At 46.9% G+C, this 23,067-nt stretch overlaps 1 protein-coding gene across 1 annotated transcript in view; it reads right to left on the minus strand.

Moving 5' to 3' along the window:
* Window positions 1-3,307: 3,307 nt before the first annotated feature.
* AK8 (adenylate kinase 8) overlaps window positions 3,308-23,067 on the minus strand; it is a 191,834-nt gene continuing 172,074 nt past the window's right edge. The window contains exons 12-13 of the mRNA XM_054998122.1: window positions 6,513-6,593; window positions 3,308-3,791 (exon numbers count right to left, since the gene is read on the minus strand). Coding sequence (XP_054854097.1) covers window positions 3,527-3,791; window positions 6,513-6,593 — 346 coding nt within the window. The 3' untranslated portion in view covers window positions 3,308-3,526. The remainder of the gene's footprint in view (window positions 3,792-6,512; window positions 6,594-23,067) is intronic.

Raw genomic sequence — 23,067 nt, forward strand, 5'->3', positions numbered from 1 at the left:
GCGACAATAACACTGTTACGCAACTCCCTTTTTAAATAAAGAAATAGTCTGCGTTGTGTCTTAATGTAGCATTTTTAACAAATGAGGGAGATGGGTTGTAAAGCTGCACGTTCTTGAGTGATTTAGCAAGATGCTAGCTTCTCTTTAGCAAGCAGCTCAAAGGATGGGGGACAGCCTAACCAAGTATTTGCCCTGCCATGTCAAAAATGGTCACGTGTAAGTCAGTTGGCTGAGAAGTGCGAAGGCTCCCCTGGAGACCAGGAGGCCTGGCTGAGTCTTGTGCCTCTACTCCTCTCTTTAGGAGGCAGATGTCCCTGCTCACACTGAAGCACAATTTCCAGACCACCATTTTCAGCAGCCCGTTCTGGAGAAGCAGACGGAATGCCGCCTCAGCCATCATATTGTCTGAGAGTTACTGCAGAGGTTAACTTTTCAGAGGAATTGGCAGGTCTTTGCTGACATGCCCTTAAAACTCATAAGGGAGGGAGCCAGGCAGGCTTCCTTTGAGCAGGGGTCTTGAGGTGCTTATTGGGGAATGGGAAGAGCAACGAAGGGGGGGATAAGCTTCCCTGAAAGGCAGCTTGCCCACCTCTACTGATACTCTTCAGTAATGTGTGTTCCAGGAGACATTCTGTTTACAAAGCCTGGCCAGCTCTGAGCTGCAGGCTCTGGGCTTTGGCTCAGTAAAAAAAGGATTCCCTGTGGGTAGAATGTTTGGCAACCACAGCTCAAGGCAAATGCAAATGACTGCTAAGCCACAACAGAAAAAGCCCTGTGCTGACAACCTACACGTTCACCTTGCTTCTGTTCTCCTGAGCAAATGTTAATGATTGCTAAGTTTTTACTTGGAACAAGTGCTCCCTAAGGACTGCTGGGATTTCCAATGGCTTTTAGAGGTGTGCACCAAAAAAATCCAGGAGATCTGGGTTTCAAGGATCTGAAAAAAAATCCAGGATTCTTGAAAGCCAGGAAAGATTCTCTGATCTGGCTAAGGCAGATTAGAGAATCCTGAATTTATTTGGAGATTATTCCCTATGGGGAAATGGGGGGCTCCCCAGAGGGGATGGGGGCATTTTTCTGGCAACCTCCACCAAATTTGCAGGGAACCTACTCCTGACTGCCGTCTTCTGCGTGAGCCACTAGGTTTTCCTTCTCCTATAATACAAAAAGCAACCCCTACAGATACACAGTGAAGGCTGGCTAATAATTTTTTTACTTTTTCTCTGTTTTTGGAGCTCTGAAATGCATCTCCAGTTTGAATTGGGGTGGGGTGGGGTGGGCAGTGGCTCAGAAGTTTGGGAAACATTACACTTGGGGCGTAGGGTGTACAAGAGCTGTTGACGGCCCATAACTCTTGAGCACTAAGGGGCTCCTTGTCAACCTGGTCACCTTCTCGCATGATGTTTGTTTGGCTGGAATCAGATGCTAATAAAATCCAGCCCAGGACCCAAATTGGGTTTGAAGCATGGTCTTCCAATTATAAAAGCCTAATTCCTCTTCCTGACGCTGAACCTTTCTAGTATTAATGTGGGCCTCTTATTATGCAAAGTGGATGCAAAGGCCTCTTTCGTTCCCTGGTAATTAAATGGATGTCAATTGTTTTAGTTGTTTCCGAGGGAGAGTCCTACAAGAGTATTAGCATGTTCTGCTAACCCAGACGGCCTGCACTCCAGGCCTGGCGGAAGCCCTTGGGGGGTTGACCGCTGACCCGAGACTCTCTGGGCGGACACGTCGGCTGCATCTCAATGAGACCAGCTCTTCAGCTCTGGTTTCTGTGCAACCGGCTGAGCGGAACTAATATGGTGCCCGCATATAGATGAAAGAATTGGGGAGGTAGGAAGGAGGGTGGCTTTATGGCTAAATTAATTAAGCAGATGTACCTGTCTAATTAAAGAGCCACTGTCCCCTTTGTACCCTCGCTTGCACAGCGAACAGTATTTAAATGTGCAGCCGAGCCGTTTCACCTATCAATATTTAGTAGGAACACTCCAATGGAGGTGATATTAGCAAGATGTACCCTCCATTTATTATTGATAGCAGCCTTTCCAATTTATGCATGGGAGCTGCAGTGTATCTTTACAACGACTGAGGTGGGAGGGGGGAGAAACAGCTGCTCAGGTAAGCATCCACGGTTGCAAACAGCCCAAGGCCAGGGGTTGCCGCAGTCCCTTCTAGGGTATTCACTGACATGGTGCTGCCTGGCTGCAGATCAGCCAGGATTGTACCTGGACCAGATGTCATGATTGCGAGTGATAGGTAACCAGGGGCAGGCTGGGCTGTGTGAACCTCAAGACAGCTGCCTGTTGGGCGGGTGCTGGACAAAGACTGTTGTCCATGGGCTGCCCTTCTTGCTGGGGACTGCAGGCGCACAGTATAGAGGGCAGTCACTGGGGAGGCAGGCAGAAGGAAAGGCAGGCAAGCAGGCCCAGGTCAGAAGAGCCGCCTGAGGGGCATGCAGTGCTGCTCAGAGACGGGGAGGCAGTCTACAGGCAGAAAGAAGGCTTTATTGCTTGGAGCAGCACATAGGCCCAACCCGGAAGCTATTCCAGGCCCAGGGAACGCCTGCCTGGATTCCTGCCGCTCTCTCTAAAGCTCCCTGGGTGGCCACCCTTTCAGCCTCTCCGATCTCCTTGAAGGAAGGGTGGGATAAAAATGTCGTCGGTTTATTATCAGGAATAATAATTTTTTAGATCCAGAGAAGTTAGTCATGTTAGTCTGTAGTTACAAAATAGTAAAGAATCCAGTAGCACCTTTAAGACTAACCAACTTTATTGAAGCATAAGCTTTCGAGAACCACAGCTCTCTTCGTCAGGTGCTTTGCATTTTCAAACACTTATGCTACAATAAAGTTGGTTAGTCTTAAAGGTGCTACTGGACTCTTTACTAATCATTTTTTAAAGTGCTTTGTCTTTTGTTTTGGCTTTTTTGCTCCTAATTCCCCAGTTTCACTTGTTACTTTGCCCAGGCCCGGTCAGTGGATAATAGGAGCAGGATTGTTGAGCAGCTTTAATAACTGTAGTTCAAAGAGCGTTTAATATTTTCAGTTTTACACGCCTCAAACCAATATATAAAAGTCAAAACTGCCGTGAATTGAGCTTACAGACTGCCTCACGCAATCACCAGTGCTAGAGAGGGCAGAAGGGGAGGGGGTGGTTCTCTGCCTTTACCTGTCACTCAAACACTTGGGATTATCAGAACAAAACTTGTCTTCTCTGGTTGGGGACCAAATATGTTAACCCTTCTAATTTCCTTTGTAAAGAACAATGAAATAAAAGCAAACCAAAATTCATGGACGGGGGGGGGGGGGGTTCTAGTTTGAGGACTTTCAGGTTCCCTTGCTTGCTTCTGGGGAGCGCTACAAGAGTGTGGAGGATTGGACTGCTCATATTTCTGTATTCTCTTAATTTTTAGCCAAAATCAAAAACCGAAAGGCTCAAACAACCTGCTGCCTACAAGGAACAAAGAACTACTTCCAACCAGTATGAGTGTTAGTACTCACTCAGAGCTCCCTACCATGGGGCCAAAGCTAGCATGTGCTCAGCTTTCTTGGCATCCAGGTCGGGGACAATGGCAGTGGATTGACCATATAGCTCTCTATGTACTCAAAGACAGTCTGCGGGTCTTGGTCAGCATTGACAGAAAGAGCATTTTCAAACAGCTCCTCCATGCCACCAGAAAGCCTGAAGTAAATTTCGACCTTTGTCCTCACGTTCTCTTCAACATCCTTTGGGTTCGTAAGGAGGCGTTTGTGGGCTTTCTTTGAAGGTGCAGGCTTATACAGGGTGTGGTACCTGAAAATGAGGCCAAAACACTCTGGTTGAGTGGACAGCAAACATCTTGAAAGCTATAAGTAATGTTTATTGGTTTTTTGGTAACACTTCTATCCTGGCTTTCCAAGTTACTCAGGACGGTTTGCAACATAAATCAAAAATGATCATTTACTGTCACAGTAGTTCAAGCACAGGCCCATCGAACAGTGTCAACTAGGGGTGTGCGCTTCAGATTTCCAATTAGGAATGATTCGGAATGATAGTGAGTCACTCACTACCACCCCATCCCCTCCCATCGGGTAAAAAAAGGCAGCGGGAAGCTGGAAAGGAACACTTTTCTTGCCATTTGCAAACAGCAAGAAAAGTGATGCTTTGCGCTTCAGTGTGCTCCATAAAGACTCGGGTTTTTTACCCTATGGGAAGGGGGGGGGGGTTGTTCCTCCTCCTCCCTCCCATCAGTTTCAAATTCCCAGGGTATTGTATTCCACTATATGATACTAATTCCTTGCATATTCCAGTTTGGTGTAGTGGTTAAGAGCACAGGACTCTAATCTGGAGAATGGGGTTTGATTCCTCATCCTCCACTTGAAGCCAGCTGGGTGACCTTGGGTCAGCTCTCTCACAGCTGTCTCAGCCCCACTCACCTCACAGGGTGATTGTTGTGGGGATAATAATGACTTACTTTGTAAACTGCTCTGACTGGGTGTTAAGTTGTCCTAAACGGTGGTATATAAATTGAATGTTGTTGTTGTTGTTGTTGTTAGAGCAAGATTTGAGTCCAGTAGCACCTTAAAAATCAACTAGATTTCTAAGGTATGATCTTTTGAGAATCAGAGCACCCATCTTCAGCTCCAGAGAATCAAAGCTCCAGAGGAAGAAAAATGTGTGCACCTTCAGGGATCATTCCATAATGTTGAGGCAGCTACTGAGGAAGCTCTGACTCTTGTGGTAACCAGTCCTTTTTGGACTAACATGACTATCTGCGAATTCTGTGTTTGAGAAACACCAAATTTAGCCATCAAAGAAAACAGTTCTTCCACTAGAGCAAGATAATCTGTGATGGCTCTCTGCTTATGGGAGTTTTTAAAAGTTTAAATCGCCCTCAGCGAAAATGGTCACATGTCTGGTGGCCCTGCCCCCTGATCTCCAGACAGAGGGGAGTTTAGATTACCCTCTGTCTGGAGATCAGGGGGCGGGGCCACCAGACATGTGACCATTTTCAAGAGGTGCCAGAACTCCATTCCACCACGTTCCAACTGAAAAAAAGCCCTGTGTCTGATGAAGCATCCAGATGGTGGTTGCATTTTAAAACAGGAATCAAAGTTGACAGTCTTTAAGGTGCTTCTGGACGCTTGTTTAATCCTCCCAGTTGAGTGGTTCCTTAGGGTTTTAACTTCAGAAACTCTTTTCTTATTCCAGTTGGTCAGCCAGAGAATCTTCTCTGTTCTGAAAAGGGTTCTAGGCACAAATTCAAGGAGCGGGCAGGGGTTGGCAAGACCACTCCCAGAACGCAGATCAACTTCAGCCAGCTCAATGCCACAAATGCTGCTGTCTCCACAGCTGTCTTTTACTGCTTGGTAAGCCAGGCAGGATGCTTATCAGGGACGAAGTGGGCAGAGGGGCGCTGGTGACATCCCCTTTACTTTAATATGTCATTGTATTGGTTGGGATATTTTGATACTTTCATATTTGCCTCGAAAGTGTGTGGCAGTTTATCTGTTAGAATAAATAAATGAAGAGGGAAGCAGAACGGAACTCTCTCAGCAGCCCAGAGCTGGGAAAAGCCGGGAAGGTGGGGGAGAAGCTAGGAAAAGCCAGGGGGAAAGCTCCCCCCTCTTTAAAATTGGGTATACAAGGTCCCAATTTGGATTAAAGGGAGGAAATTAAGCCTTCCCCTTGCACCAGAGGTTAAAAGAATAGCATGGAGGGACTTCCCCCCACAGCCCTTCTCCGTGCCTCTTTTTAGAGAGAGAGAAAACCTTCTGGGGACTGGTTCCACCATCAGTGGTCCCAGCATCAGCACCGTCTGCATCTTGAGATATGTTCCATGAATCTTAGAACCAAACAACCCCTGAGGTTGGTTGGAGCTTCCAGACAGTTTCTTCTTCTGAATCCCATCTGTGCAGGACTCTCGTTCAGACTGTAATTGCAACATGGGGCCCAGATTGGGAAAATGCAATTGACTGGCAGTAGGGAAAAAAGCCTTCTTCACCCAGTGCAAGATATATGGAACAGATTGCCACAAGACCACTGGCTAAGATGTCTTCAAAAGGCAATGAGACAAATGCAGGAGGATTCTATTGGCCACAGTAGGTAACAGAACCTCCAAGATTGGAGACAGTTGTTTGGGTGAAGGGCACTTGTCTCCACACCCTACTTATGAACTTCCTGGAAGCATCTGGTTGGCCCTTGTGGGAAAACAGAACAGGGTCAATGGACTGTTTGTCTGACCCAGGAGGACTCCCTTTACGAAAGCTTTGTTGGCTGATCGATTCTTCCTTATTATAGTACCTCCTGTACCTAGCAGACAAGCAGGTATTTTCAAATCTGGAATACCATACCAGGATTCAATTGATTCAAGTTATAGTCCCAGAAGGGAAAGGAAGAATGGATGAAGCATTTTGATCCTGTGCATTTTCAAAAGCCCAAACGCAAACCGGTCCATTTTGGTTTCCATCCAGACTACACTGGTCAACCTTACCAGTCAGTGAAATCTCAATATTTTACATGAGTGCTACTAACCTTTCCCCAGTAACTGGGTCAAGTGCACGGTAAGTCAGGCGCTCCAAAATTGCCTCCGTTGTGAGATTCAGGAAAAACACCCTGTTAAAGAGGGAAGAAAAGAGTTGGCATTTGGAAGACATTTCGCCATAGCATACAAACTGGTTTTCAGAAAAAATGTGTTTCTTTCTAAGAAACAAAAGGAAAGTTGGGCCAAGAGCCAGAGGCCTCAAATCAGGGAGGGAGCTATCTCTGCAGAGGTAAGCGGTAGGGCTGCTTCTGGTGCCAGCATGAACCCTCACATTTACGCTACAGGGAGTCTTCCTGTGGGCTGGGGAGCAGGGCCTCACACAGTGGGGTGCTGAGGTGCTAGGCTTCTGCAGTGAGGGATGCACTCCAAACAGCCACCCCTGCAGTGTGAGCCTCTCTCTACATGTAATAAGCCAGTACCATCAAGGAGAGAGTTATGCTAAGCCACTCTTGTGGATGTGCTGCTTCACAACCCAGCTGTTTTTAAGGTGGAAAATATGACCCCTAACTGCAGTCTTGTCCATGATCTCATGTGAAAAGTCAGGAGAAGGGGGCCCTAAGACATTTCAGACGTCACTAGGAGAGGGGAATCTCCACTGTGTTTCTGCTTTCTACCTTTTTTGTTTAAGGCATTCCATATTCACGGAAATAAAATGGTAGGGCTGGGAAATGGATTCTAAAAGAAAATGTATATATAAGCAAATAAAAAAAAATGGGCTTGTATGTCTCTCAGAACTGGTTAGTGTTAGCTTCAGACATTCACCAAAAGGAACATTTTACACTTCCTGAAGGGGATCAGATCAGATAAAAGCCAGAGGTTTTGCCGTGGCACGTGCATAGCAGATTACGAGGTTCCTTTGTAGAACTTAAAGTTATGAAAATGATCTCGTTCATTCCTCAAATGTTTACAGATAATGACTTCCATTCGCATTGCAGCTAAGAAAAAAAAATAGAAAGGAAACAGCCCAGGATAAAAACCGTGAAGATCTCAATGATTCCAAAGACAGGAGGAGAATATAACGGTTTTCAACAGTCTTTCATCCCTTACGTTCCAAACATTTTGTTTCTGCTTTGTTTCTGTTGCCCAACAGCCAGAGAGAAATGTGATTGTCAGAACGGGTAACTTGTGATGAAGTGCCTCAAGATGAATATTCTAGCAAAGGAAGGAGGGGAACAAACCGACACTGGCTTATACAGCCCTGATAATTGATATGGCTCTCCCCATTATATTCCAAAATAAACAAAAAAAAGTGAAAGGATTATAACCTGGCATATCAAGAAGCCTTGTCGTAACTCACAGTTACTAACTCAAGAAAAGGGGAAAAAACAATGAAGCACGAAGCTGAGATAGAGGAGCCGGAAAAACCCTCCACATCTAAAAAGCTGCCAGCAAAATGAACCTTGCAAGAGCCTTGTCGAAAATGCTCTCCTTTTTTCATAGGAGATGTGCCTTATTATGCAGGCTGGTGACAACCATAAAGACAAGCCGAGGGAGAAGGGATTGTTTGTGTGGGGAGGGGGGAATGTGGCAGAGAGCAAGCAAGGCATTCCGGACTTGAAAGAACACAAGCCCCAAACCTTGTTTAGGAGGAACGCTTCAGCCCACTGCGACTTGCACCCTCTAGAAGTGGAAGGTCCGTGGACCCACTGTCAGCCTCTGGGGCGGATCTATTGAGACAAAAGAGAGGGAAGAACAGGCTGCTGTGGCTCCTCTGTTTAATGCTTGACTCGAAGCTGGGGGGACCCTGAGGGAGCTGGAGACTCCGGCCCCAAGCTTAGGATCCTTTCTCTCTGGGCCACCACAGCAGGATGCCAGGGGAGGGAACAGCTTGCCTGCTCTCTGTTGTGCTTTGCCACCGCAGACAGTCAAGCATGAGACGGCATCCATGGCTCCACCAGGGTCAGGTAACGCTCACGGTTTCACTGGGCCCTGCAGAGCTGCTGACTGTAAGACGGTGCCTCAGCCTGGACAGTTGGTCATGCAAACATTACTCGAGCGTGTGGGATGCACCCCTTGCTGGAAAGCCCCATAGGGTGGGGGGCCGTGGCTCAGTGGTGGAGCATCTCCTTGGCCTGCAGCAGGTCCCAGATTCCCCCCCCCCCGGCGTCTCCAGTGAAGAGCTCTCCCTGAGACCCGCTGCCAGTCAGAGGAGACAATACTGACCTCGACTGACCAGGGGTCTGCCTGGGCTTCATGCGCGTTCTCAAGAAGAGTGGAAACCGATGGTGGGAAATTCCTGCAGAGGTGCTGGGCCAGGAGCAAGTGTGTGTGTGTGTGTGGGGGGGATAAATCTCCTCCCAAGAGTCACAGTTGTATTGTAATGTGTATTTCTGCTCTAAGGAGTTCTGCCAAAAGGTGAAATCCTGAGGGATTAGCGAGGGAGCTCCAGCCACAAGAAGCATCAGTGGGAGGCTGGGTGGATTCATGAGGAGAAGAAAAATCAAAAAGAGTCCAGTAGCACCTTTAAGACTAACCAATTTTATTGTAGCATAAGCTTTCGAGAATCACAGTTCTCTGCGTCAGATGCATGGAGGGCAAGAAGAAACTGGTCAGATATAGAGGAGGAGAGGGGAGGGCAGAGTAGATACAAACAGCTCCTTCTGATATGGAGATGCATCTGACGAAGAGAACTGTGATTCTCAAAAGCTTATGCTACAATAAAATTGGTTAGTCTTAAAGTTGCTACTGGACTCTTTTTGATTTTGCTACTACAGACGAACACGGCTAACTCCTCTGGATCTATGAGGAGAAGAGCCTTTGATGCCCTGGGTGCTTTGACCTTGACCCCCCTCCCCCCAATTCCCCCGTTCAATAAACAGAAAAGTGCGAAGTCACCCCACTGAACCTCTGTTGAAGGGCCAGGCCATTTCTTCCCCCTCCTGGCTGTTGATGGCAAGCAGGAGAAGGCAAAGCAGAAAGGCCCTGAAGACGCTCCGGGCACCAATGGCCAGATTCCAGGTGTTTCAGGGGTGCTTGCTGGACATCAGCGAGAGAGTCTGGACCGTGCCGAGAGCAACTGAGACTTGGCCACTCTTTGGCCAAGACTCCCAGGTTGTTAAAAGCAACTTTTAACCCACCATTTTAACTTTTGCAGCGAGATAGCAAGTTTTAAAAATAGAAGTCCGTTTGTCTTGGACTCCTTTGTTAAAAAGGCCTATATATGCAGGGATCGGCTGCCCTATTCTCATTCTGCCTACTCAGCTCTCTGTTTCTTGTCTTTTTTTTAAAAGAAAGAGGCCCCCACTGACTGTTCCTGGTTTAAAAGGTGCATAATTGATAGTGCCAAATCTAGTCCAGCTGTGCTGAAACCTGGGGGCAGGGGGCATCCTCCGATTACTCCTTTTAACTGCTCACTTGCCAAGTGCCCCTGGCCTTTGCCATGGCTCTGCAAAAATGCCGGCTGAAGAGGACAGGTGATAACCAGTTAGCCACATCCAACTGCTGCCCTTTGGTGGACCGAGTGCAGAACCAGACTGACGTGCCTTGCCCCTTCCCAGCTTGGCTTTGGTTGCTGTGCTTCTCTGAGGATCCCCTCAGCCACAGGGCCTCACTGCACGCCCCCCCCCCCAGCAGAAAGGCAGCCTGAAGTCACACCCTGACGTGTGTTCCCCCTGCATCTTCCTTCTTTCCCCTTGCTCTGTTCTCTCTCCTTCCTTACAAAACTTCCATTGTAAAGCACCCAAGGCACGAATCTGTCTCTTCCATTTATGCTGTTTCCACATGCAGAGGCAGGCAGATGCCCAGAATGTCACCACTAACCACTAAAGCGGCAACTCCCCCCGCCCAAAGACAGTTGTCCTTTCTCTCCCCTGCCTTCTCACCAGCCAGCAGGAAGAAAACAGGGTTGCACTTAGCTGCAACTGTTGTTCATTGTGTGGTCTTCTGTGCAGGCACACATTGGAACTGAGCCCATGCAGGCCAGCCATGGAGAAGATGCCCAGATTCCCAGAGCTTTCCAGAAGACTAGGAGCCCCCCCTCCCACCTTTGGTGCTTTCCCACTAAAACATCACATGGCCAGGAGGAGGGGCACTATGCCCTCAGTTCTCTCCATGCCACTGACAGAGACCCTCCCTCAGAAATGAAGTCCCAGAGAATTCACAGCAGGGCAGGAGGGAGGGATGTGTGCCTGCACGCTCGATGAACAACCTATTTTCATCTTCCTGGCTTCTGCGCAGTCCCACACTGAGAAAGTAGCAAGCTCACTTACTGAAGGAGTTGGATGTGACGCTCTCAAAGTAAGACACGGTGGAAGACCACCTTCCCAACAGATGCTTGGCATCTCATGAACATTCACCCAGAGGTGCTTCCAAAGAAGCTGGGACCTCTCTAAACATGTCCCTGCGAAAGTACAAGCAAGTCTGCAGCAAGGGAAAAAAACAGCACTCTGGTGGGGAGAGCCAGGCTAGATAAAGGGAATCCTGACCAGGGCACTGGACACATAAACATTGTGAAACTCGTGTTAGAAACCCGTGGGGTCCTCATTCCACAGTGCTGTACACTAAAAATGACGCACCAGGAAGGTGCAAGAGCTTAACAAGGGGTTACACCCTAACTGTAAATGTCCTTGGAGATGCAATAAGGAAGAGGAAAGTTTAGGGTGTTTGAGTCCCAGACATAATCAGTAGCACAAGGAGATAAAACATAAAAAACAGATTAATTTGCCAGTGGATTAGCAAGGGCATTCCCCAACATCAGGGGTCCCTGGCAGCAAAGGAGCAAATAAAAGGGCAGGGCATGGACCATTACGTTGTGTCGCAAGGCCAAGTGGCCCATCTTTCCAATCACTGTGTTTAGGAGTTGATGCCAGTTAGTTGAGGAAAACATAATTGCAATGCATTGCAATGGCATTGCAGTAAAACAAAAGACAAAGACAGATAAGGTATGTCTAGTACTCTTGGTAAAAGTAGTAGTTGTATGACAAGGTCATTTTGCAAGGTCATTTTGCAGGAGCCAACTCAGAGGGCCTCAGTAGGGCCTCACAGTAGGGCCCCCAACTCAGAGGGCCTCACTGCAGGCCCTCACAGTAGGGCCCCCATATTGCAGGGGTAGCCCCTGAGATTGCACTAAATCTCAAGAGTCACAGCATCATTAGAGTGCCCTGGGAAGAACAGAGCAGGAAAAAACAAATGTGGGTATCCCATGAAGTGTGAAATTTAAACTGAAGACCATTCTGCCAAGGTGATACTTAAGAACACAGAACTACAATTGTGAAAAAGAAAATACTGAACAATCTTAATAAAATGTGGGTCAACTAAGACTGAAAGGAAACTCTTTTTCAACTAGTAGGACAAAAAAGGGGTTTATTTATTTATTTATTGCCCTCGACAGTGTCTGTAACAAACCATTAAAAGACCAGAGGAAAACACTATATTGCAGCCTCAAGTGGGATACCCTAATAGTTGTATGTTTTATAAACTACTTATAAAAAGGTGTTGGAATTCTGCCACTAGGAGTCTGCACCCCCAACAGCAGAGGGACTATCTGTAGGAAGGGTAGAGAGATGTGTGAATAAGACAGCCAAGCACAACTGTAAAGACTTCAATAAAAACATTAGTTGACCTAGACCTAAAATAGGCTTTTCCATCTGTCCTCCTTGGCTGTTACCCTAAATGGAGGGGGTGTCCTTGGGAATTGGGGGAATTAGCATTCAAGAAGACACAGCGAGAGGGGGTAACTGCAGGATCACCTCCAATATATACCAGGATCATTCCCTTAGAGAACTCTCAAGTAAACAAGCATGTATTCAATAGGAACAGTTTTTATTAAGGGAGCAGCAAAAGAGCAATTGCACAGAAAATCACACACAGCATACACACAGGAGTAACTAGGAAAACAGTGAGCAAACGGGAAAGCAGTTCCAGGAAGAGCTGTAGTTACTAGTCTTGAAGAAGGAGAAGAGGTCTGTGAAGGAGTAGCTCAACAACCAGCACTTTACGGAAGAGAAGAGAGGACTCAGATGTAATCTAAAGATGCAGGGGTGGGTCCAGAAAACATACTGAGCACATGGCTGAACAGCCCAATTAGAGTGCAAAACATACCCCGGGGCAGGATTACATCTTCTGCCCCCCAAACACGGAGGTAGACAATGAGTTGGGAAAGGTATGATTGTGCGTATCTGGGAGGAACTATAGGTGAAAATAGTGATCGATGTCCTGCAGTTACCAGAAGGGAAGAGTTATCAGGTCCCTGAATGACTGATTAGGAGGGTAGATGGGGGAAGGACAGAAGGATGTGGGTGAGATAAACTCAGGCACTCTTGGAAGACCTCTTTTGTCTTAAATCTTTGCACATTTCTGGTATGTGGGGCTGCTAGTCAGTTTGGCCTATGACTCACATTCTAGTAGTTTTCCAACTCCAGCCACGTTGGGAATCGGTCTCCCTAGCCAGGCAGAGTGTCTTGTGCTCAAGGCATATGAGGAAAAGGGATTCATGAGACTGTCACATTCATAAACTTCTGTTCCCGTGTGAGGGATGGTCTGACTGCTAACAAGGCCCCCTCCCCTGAGAGACGAGGAAGACCGTGGGTCTTTTAAGCTCACAAAGCAAAACAGAATTGCAGGAAAACTGTGACCGGTGGGCAAGGCACCAGACCATTTGTAGAGAGAAAGTGGTCTTCAGGTCTTACAGAATAAATCATCAATGGCAGACAAATGAATTTAAAGGATCGACAGCAATCTTATTCCTCCCCATAGACTGTGGTCTATCTGCAGTGAAGAATTCAGAGTCTCTATGTGAAGTCACAGTAACAGCGATTACTCCCCCCCCCCGCCCTTTTTAAGTCCTAGCAAGCACTAGGGCAGTCCAGCTCCAGATTAAAGGGACAGACATGTCGCATACACTACAGTTATAGGCTATGAAACATACAAATATCTGAAGGAATGTGCTGAACTCACAAAAGTTCATAGCAAATAAATGTTAGTCCTTAGGGAGGCACTGGGCTTTTATCTTACACTACAAAGATGCAGTCTGCTATTTGAGATGTTAAATGGCCTCAATTTATAACACTCTGACCAATACCCTTTACGCCCCAGGATGGAGTTAAAACTTGTTTCATGCTTCCTTCAAAGGGGAGGGTAAAAGGATTATAATGACCTGCTGATAGGCAGCTTAAAGAAAAATTGCAGCAGGGGAATTCAACTTTCCACATAGGCTAATAGCTTGCAGCATTCACAGTCTACAGTGATTGAATTAGAGATCAAGTGCTATTTAATCTGCAGGCCATCAACACTAATGATGACCACTGGAATTTGCAAAGGTTTGCAGCAGGGCCCTGACAATAGACAATTCAATGAATGTTTGTATGTCAAGGACTTCTTGCCTTGGGGTAATCTTTCTGAGTAGAAACATAAGACGTCCTTTAAAAAAGATGAGCGTGAAGTTTATCTAAACCTCACATTTAAGCCCCATTGGATACTCAAAGTGCCTGTAACATTTTATACTTTTCCATTCCATCCACACAACAACCCTGCAAAGCAGGCCAGGCTGAGGGAATGTGATGGGCTCAAGGTCACAGGCAAGCCTTTCAGGCACAACGGCATTTGAATCTGGATTTTCCAGATCCTAGCCCAATGCTCAAACCACTATACCAAACTAGCTCTTGTTAGAAATGGTGTCATATAGGAATGATCCCAGAGACAGGAGGAACACAATTGCAACGAGAACTTCCTCTAAGTAGTGGCAGTTGTGATGCCCTGGGGTCTCTTTCATGTTTTATGCTAGTCCCAGGAAATTAAAACTGGGAACAATCCCAGTTCAAGTACTGTGTAAACTGGCTGAAGGACTGCCAGGGGAGGCTTGAGCTAGGCCTTCTTTTCTTTATTTCTTCTCAATACAGTTATAAAGCAATGGAGATCCTCTCTCTGCGCCCCTCCTCCTGGTCATGTTATGTTTTTGGTGGGAAAGCAGCAAAAGAAGGAGTGCTCCTAGTGTTTTAGATAGCTCTGAAAATCTTCTCTGGGCTGGCCTGCATGTGTGCAGACCCCAATCTGCACAGTCCCCAATCTGCACAGAAGCCACAAAGATGAACTAAGAACTAAGATGAACTAAGAGAGTGCTTAGATCAGCAGGAAAACACCTACTGGTGGTCCCCGGCCCCAGGGAGGCTCGACTGGCCTTGACCAGGGCCAGGGCGTTTTTGGTCCTGGCCCCAACCTGGTGGAACTCTCTGTCGGATGACACTTGGGCCCACCAAGATCTTATATCTTTTCGGCAGGCCTGTAAGACAGACATATTCCGTCAGGCATATGGTTGAGGCCAGAACGGGATCCATCTAATTAGCCTCCCTGCTGGTCTCCTACCAAGGGGGGGGGCAATATGACTGTCTGCCCCCATGTATGAGCGGTGACCAACTGAGCATCAACTCACGTCTCTGTCCCCTCTCTTCTCCTTATATGGGTTACAGGGAAAGGTGAAGGGAATCCCATCCCAGAATACCGGGAATTTATGTTGTGGAGCTGTTTTATGCCATGGATCTTGTGATTCTGTGATTTTACTGCTTTATCTATTGTATTTATTTGTATGCTGTAATCTGCCCTGAGCCTGCTTGTGAGGACGGCGGGCTATACATTTAGTAAATAACAATAATAATAATTTCTGCCTCTCCCACCACTCAATTGCCCCACTGGCTCTCTTCAGTCTTTTCCTGAGCAGATTGGGGGATATCCAGTATTAAGAAGCCACCACGTATCAAAACCTGTGGTGCTCTCTCAAGTCTCTAAACCAACCATGCCCATTAAATCCAGAGGAGTTAGCCATGTTAGTCTGGCCTTTTAGCTCTTCGCTATACAAAGCCCTGTGAAATTTAGCCCACCTCCTGATGAAATGCAAATGCCAGGAACAGCCAGCAGAGAACCAGGAAGAGTGGGCATGGGCATAACTGTCAATCCAGCTCCTTTATGAGGGATGGAGGTAGGAACACCTTCTTGCACTTTAAACACGCTTGTACTCAAAGGGGCATCCCACCCCTTGCCTTCTGGGTTGGATCCAGATTAAATTTTCTACTTGCAGAAGGCACTTCCATCAGCAGAACACAATTTTTCTGCCACCCTCTCTCCCTCTTCAGAGCATTAGCCTCCCTGAAATACTGGTCCGGGGGGATGGGGGAACCTTTGGAATGACACGAGGGGCCAATTGAGAGTCTGCAGGAGGAAAGGGAGCTCACACCTACCCTTCCATTAGTGAAAAATCTAGTCGAGATCCAACCCATAGCTCTGTGCCAATCAGACTGCGAGGAGGACCAATAAGGCCAGCGTGTCTGTCCAAAGGTGACATCCAGAAGCACACTTTCAGCGGCCATACAACTGGAAATCCATCACTCCCCTCTCTTACTGGTAGGGTTGCCAGGCCCAAGTTGGGAAATTCCTGGAGATTTGGGGGTGGAGCCTGGAGAGGGCAGGGTTTGGGGAAGGGAGGGGCCTCAGTGGGGTAGAATGCCATAGAGTTCACCCTTCAGAGCAGCCACAATCTCTGTTGCCTGGGGATCCATTGTAATTCCGGGAGATCTCCAGCCACCCCCTGGAGGCTGACAACGCTACTTACCAGGGCCAGTTGCTGGCCCCCCACTGAGGTTTAGTTGATCAGTTTGTGAAACCTAATTTTAATAATCATGTTTTAATTGCTGGATCAGTGAGCAAAAAACCCCTTTTGGAGCTTCTCTTGGTTTTGAGGAGTTGTGGAACAAAATAGAGGGGTCAAGTTACAACCTAAAATAAAATATATTTAGAAAGTATTTATTATAAATGTGCACATATATAGATTAAAAACAAGTTTAACACATAAGGCCTGAAAGGCAGGCTACATACATATGCTAAAACTTGCTAGAACATTCCCAGTGTACAGATGATGGCACAGTGCCATGACCAATACAAACAAACCATGGTACAGTACAAAAACCGACCAGACGCATTTCGGCCCTCAGGTCTTCCTCAGTGGTCAATTGTAAACAATTTATAATCAAACACACCCACACATACAGAAACCAGTCATGAAATGCTCCCAGTGTTTTATCCACACACACAGCAACACACAGCAACGGCCTTTATTGGCATAAATAATACAGACGTTTTATCCAAAACTGCAACAAAAGAAGAAGGGGGGAATTTTTTTAAAAAAATAAAATGTAGTCAACCATTATGTTCTAGAATTATTTTAGGTAAAATACTAAATCAAAATTTCCCTTTAGTATTGTGTGATAAAATACAATTGTGGCAGCAGACCCAGGACTGCACTCACTCAATGTTATTGTAATCTATAGAAAAAATACACCAAATCAAATAATTATTCCATTGCAAACTCTTAACCCCCCCCCCACCCGTTCTCAAAACTCAATCACAAACCAACCTGAGGCTTGGTTTCCAATGTATAAGGGTGTGTTACATCAATCTGCAGTAGACATAGAGTGGCACTTTAACTTCAAAAAGCTCAGCTACATGGAAAGGTAGAAGGGTGATGCAATGTCTCCCGCATGATAGGAGATGATAGGAGGGGACTTGTTTGGGCTGAGTTTGTGGGGACCTTTCCCCACACCCCCTTTTTCTTCCTTGTTGTTTTTGAGGAGTTGTGACCAGGGAACATAAAGGGCAGTATTTAAGACAACCTTTTGTCTAACCACAGATACAGTAGCCAGAATTATATACTGGTAAATTTCAGGGGTTAAACGTATGCTGAAATTTCTCTCACTGAAATGCATGGGGTTTTAAAGTGTGGAACTTTATCTGGACTCTACCCACCAACCAGATGGTTGTGGTTATTACATAGTCAAGTATTTTGTCTGTACTTCACTCTCTCAAAAGGTTTTGACAGTGTACTTTGTAATGTCACAGAATCACAGAGTTGGAAGGGGCCATACAGACATTCTAGTCCAACCCCCTGTCCAATGGAGGATGAGCCTAAAGCATCCCTGACAAATATTCATCCAGCCTCCTCTTGAAAACTGCCATTGAACAGAAGCCCACCACCTCCCTAGGCAGCTGATTCCACCTTTGAACTACTCTGACCGTGAAAAAGTTTTTCCTAATATCCATGTAATTTAAGCCCCTTGCTTCAAGTCCTATCCTCTGCTGCCAACTGGAACAGCTCCTTGCCCTCCTCCAAATGACAGCCTTTCAAATACTTAAATTGAGAGATCATGTCCCCCCTCAATCCCCTCTTCTCCAAACGAAACATTCCCAAGGCCCTCAGCCTTTCCTCGTAGGGCTCAGTCTCCAGACCCCTGATCATCCTCGTCGCTCTCCTCTGCACCCTCTCGATTTTGGCCACATCCTTTTTGAAGTGAGGCCTCCAGAACTGCACACAATACTCCAGGTGCGGCCTGATCAAGGCAGTATAGAGAGGGACCTGTGATTTCGATGCAATGGCCCTTTTGATACAACCCAAGATTGAATTAGCCTTTTTTGCTACCGCATCACACTGACTGCTCATATTTAGTTTACAGTCCACTCTTACCCCAAGATCCCTTTCACATGTACTACTGCCCAGAAGTATATCCCCCATCCAGTATTTGTGCTTCCCATTTTTGTGGCCCAGATGTAATACTGTGCACTTGTCTTTGTTGAATTGCATCCTGTTTACAACTGCCCACTTCTCCAGAGTATTCAGGTCTTGTTTAATTTTAACTCTATCTTCTGGGGTGTTTGCTACTCCTCCCAATTTGGTATCATCAGCAAATTTAATGGGTAGCCCATTTACCCCTTCATCCAGATCATTGATAAAAATATTGAAAAGTACCGGGCCCAAAACTGAGCCCTGTGGCACCCCACTGGACACCTCCCTCCAATCTGATGAAATGCCATTGACCACCACTCTTTGGGTGCGATCCTCTAACCAGTTCCTTATCCAGCGAACTATCCTATAGTCCAGTCCGCAGTTTTCCAGGTTAATCATTAGTGTCATGGGGAACCTTATCAAAAGCTTCACTGAAATCCAGGTAAATCATGTCGACAGAGTTCCCTCGATCCAGTAAGCTCGTCACTCCGTCAAAGAAGGAAACCAGGTTGGTCTGGCAAGATCTGTTGTGGACCATGTTGACTTCCCCGGATCACTAAGTAGTCCTTCAGATGCTTACAGATCGATCCCTTTAAAATCTGCTCTAATATCTTCCCAGCAACAGAAGTCAGACTGACCAGCCTGTAGTTTCCGGGGTCATCCTTCTTCCCTTTCTTAAAGATTGGGATAACATTTGCTCTTCTCCAATCTTGCGGCACATCCCCAATCCTCCAAGAGGCCTTGAAGATGATGGACAGGGGTTCTGCAAGTTCTCTAGAAAGTTCTTTGTGCACTCTTGGGTGCACCCCATCCAGCCCAGGGGATTTGTATTCGTCCAGTGCAGCCAGGTGCCTCTTCACAACTTCTCTGTCAATGTCAACTAGCCACCCAGGTGTCCTGTCATGTCTACAACCATCTCTAGATGGGCTTGAGTTCTTCAGGGAGAAAACAGAGGCAAAAAAGTCATTAAGCCTGTCTGCATTTTCTCTGTTCTCTTACCTTGCGTTTGCTTCTCACATATCTGTAGAAGTTTTTCTTATTGTAGCAAGCTCCCCTGGCCAGACTCAGCTCGTACTGAGCTTTGGCCTCTCTGATGGCTGATCTGCAGTACCTAGTAACCCTCATATATTCCTCTTTGGAGGTCTGTCCTTCTCTCTATTTCCTGAACATTTCCTTTTTCTCCCTTAGCTTATTCTGGAGATCTCTGTTCATACACATCGGTTTCTTGGAGCCCTTACCATGTTTCCGTCTTGCGGGAATAATGAGGGCTTGAGCTTGCAAAAGCTCGTGTTTGAGAATGGCCCACCCTTCACTTGCTCCTTTCCCTTCCAGCACACTCCCCCACGAAATGACTCTCATCAAGCCTCTGAGTTCACTGAAGTCGGCCCTATGAAAATCTAACCTACGAGTCTGGCTACAAACTTCCTTGGCCCCCCACAGCAACTGGAATTCAAGGAGGACATGGTCACTTCCCCTTAAGGTTACCATCACCTTCACCCCATCTACCAATTCTTCCCTGTTGGTTAATATAAATTGATTTCACTGATAAACCAGTGCATTATTTAAAGGGCAGATGATAAGTCACTAGAGATTCTTTGCTCAGAAGACTTAATTTCAGTACGAGGGCAACACATTCTCAGGGGACCACTGTCACAATGAAATCCTGGGCAAGGGTTCTCTGATACAGAACTGTAGTTTTCAAACTAGGGTTATTGGGCGCTTATCAGGCACTCCTCAAGGAGGAGACTGGATTTGGCAAGGAAACCTCCCTGGAAGACAGCAGGCCCATTTTTCTGCCTGCAGTCCAGAGCCAGAGGGCATGTTCAATAACACTCTTTCACCTGGTCTGTATCCTCCATGGAATGTGCACCCTAGAATGTGTCCCAGACTTCCTGAAACACACAAGGAGGGTGGTTCCACATTGGAGGGTGATGTGCCCCCCACGACTGAAGTCTGACCCCCCCACACACACACACAAGGAGGCAATCCAGCCTTTCCATTCACGTGCATTTATTTGACTGTCTTGGGGGCGAAGTTGTGAGTGGGTCTGCCACGGGGATTGGAAACTGTAGTTATTATTAGGAGCATTGCTTGGTCTGAGCAGGGTGATAACTGATGTGATGCAGTCGAGCAGAAGGGTTGCCAACATTCCTGGAGAAAAACGCCCAATCCCTTTAATAGAGGCTTAACATGTGAAAGGAGCAGTTGAAGATTTTCTGGTCATAGGGGTCAATAACACGCCATTAAGCCTGTATTAATGGGACCGGTCATTTTTCTCCAGGCCTGTTGGCAATTCTATCTGGCAGAGGAAAGCAGCTGAAGGCCTAGCAAAGTTACAGATACAGCACAAATGCTAAAAAAAAATGTTCTTGGAATGCAGCAATGCAATCTCTGAACTGTTCTTCGTTCAACAAGTGAGACCCTTGGGTCTCCTCCGCCATTGTCACTGGAGGAAAGCCCTGCTCCTTCGAGAACAAAGCTGGCAACAGAGCGGGAGAAAAATAATGTCCTGTTCCTTTAAAAAAGGCTCCAGGACAGGTGGAGCTTTTCATGGCAGGGAGGTCAATAACAACTTCTGTTAAAGGGGCAGGACATTTTTTCTCCAACACTATTCAAGACGGCTGTAGTCACACAGGGGGAGTGAAAAGCATATGCTCAGAATTCCATCTTTACTCTACAATATGTCTTTATGTTTATTTAGACATTTAAACCCCACTTTTCCCAACAGTCATAGATCCAGAGGAGTTAGCCGTGATAGTCTGTAGCTGCAAAACAGTAGAGTCCAGTAGCACCTTTAAGACTAAGCAACTTTATTGTAGCATAAGCGATCGAGAACTACAGCTCTCTTCGTTAGATGCCTCTGCCGAAGAGAGCTGTGGTTAGTCTTAAAGGCGCTACTTTACTATTTCCCCACAATGAGGACCAAAAGGGGCTTACAGCTTTATTTATTTATTTATTGGATTTTTAGCCCACCCTCCCCGCAAGCAGGCTCAGGGTGGGTCACAATCATAAATACGGTACAATAGGTAAAACCAATAAAATAGCATCTCAGTGCTATTTTATTTAGATGCTAAAATAGCATCTTTGTTCATCCCATCCCCATTATCCTCAGAACATCCTCCCTGTGAGGTAGGTTAAGGTGAGCACGTGGCTGGCCCAAGGTCTCCAGTGAGCTTCTATGACAGAGGGGGGATTTCAACCAGGGTCTCCCAGCTCTTAGTTGGAAACAATACACCACCCACCACCCCATATAAGTAGGGGACCTGTAAGGAATTGGCGGGGGGGGGGAGAGGAAGTCCCATACCTCCCCTGGCTCCCCCTCTCCTGCTGGTCCTTCCTCATCTCTGCCTCCCACCTCCTCCTGCCCACCTCTGTCGCCACTGTGACCTCCTCTCGCCATTTGGGGTTCCTGTAGTAATCCAAAATGGCACCTAAACTCAGACATATTTTTCTGTTTTGCAACATATACACATGCATAGATGTGCTGTTTATTTGGGGGGTGTATTTCCCCTCCAAATTAGATAGACTGATTGCCTTGCACCTGTCTTGTTCAGAAAGGGGCAAGGCCAAAGGGTGATGCTAAACAGTATGACAAAAGAAAGAGTGGAGCTACAACCCCAAGACAGCATCAGCGAGAAAGTCCACCCCCCCGCCCCCGCCGTCACTATGTCCAAAAGTGGTTTGGCGTATGACGTGCTGTGTGACTGTTACACGAGCTTCCTGGAAAACCTCCCTGCTCCTCCTCCTCTACTTGCATACAGTGGAAATCTCTTACGGGCACTGAAAGGCCTGCATATGCTCCTTTGGAGAAATCATTCATGAGCCTTTCCTTCAGCTTTGCAAGCGGCGAGCGGGTGGCATCTGCATTGGCTTCTGGAATCACTTTCCGTGTCCCTGCCTCCCTCATTTCCCTTTGCCCCCTCCTCACTCTCGTTTGTTATTCCATCATTGCTGGATTCCCCCTGGAGTTCGTTCTGATGGCGCTTCACAGATCAGGGAAGAAGATGGCAGCGGCGGCAGCGGCAGGAGCTCCTGCAGTGCTCGGCTGAACTGGGCCCCTCCTCCCTAATCGTGTGAGCTTAATTGCAGCACATCTCAGAGAGGCGAACGCCTCCGTGGTTTGCGAGGCCAGAGATCAGAGGTAAAAGAGCCTCGCCACTTGGTCAGGCCTGACCAGAGGCAGTTTGTTGCTGGCAGCACAGAGCTGGACAACCTGAGAGGTGCGTGGCTCTGGAGGCCTTACTGTGTTGCCAAGGCAGCAACGTGTAACCAGTGAGGCACATCCCAGCCTCCTTCCATACAGAGTGCACCCCTCTTGGACTGTGAGCTGCCCTGTGCATGTGTGGCTTGCTTGTGCAGTCAGAGGTTTCACTTTAAACAGGAAGAGCCTCCTAATCTTGGAAGTGAGAAGCCTGCCAGAGAAGGTACTCTACACGTGCTCAGAGACACCTTGGTCATTATTATTGAATGTATGCTGGGGCTGATCTCTGGTCTTATTCAGATGCTATAACCTAGCTTAGATTAACCTTTGACAGGGCTCACTATCTCTCAGGGACCTCACATTCAGTCTGAGACAGCCAGTCTGGACGATATTGAGACACCTTCCAATACTACAATTCCATTAGCGGGGGGCGGGGGCACTACTGCCAGGTCTCTGTGTATATCCTCTTTCTGTGACACTGTGATGTGATGCTGTTACAGACACTCATAAATGAAACCACATGGATTGCAACAGCCAATGAGGTTTCATGGTCACTAAGGGTCAGTGAAGCCAAGTGCAGTGAGGTCAAAGAAGCAACACAGCAATGTCTAATAAGAGAAACAGCATCCTGGAAACAAAATAGGCACCAAAACAACACAGATGCGCAGCACAGTTTCTTAGGCGCTTCTTTGGCTGTGCCACATATGCTAATTTTAATGTATCAAAAATCAAGGACATTAGCTGCACTGAAAATGAGTTGTGATTTGAAAAGTCCTGAGTTCTAACCTCACCTCCACCACCAACATATTAGGTGGGCCACGATTCCTTCAGTCCTTTTCTCCCCTCCCCACTGTCCCTGTCT

Source organism: Eublepharis macularius, chromosome 14 (genome assembly GCF_028583425.1).
Source record: "Eublepharis macularius isolate TG4126 chromosome 14, MPM_Emac_v1.0, whole genome shotgun sequence".
Classification (NCBI taxonomy): domain Eukaryota; kingdom Metazoa; phylum Chordata; class Lepidosauria; order Squamata; family Eublepharidae; genus Eublepharis; species Eublepharis macularius.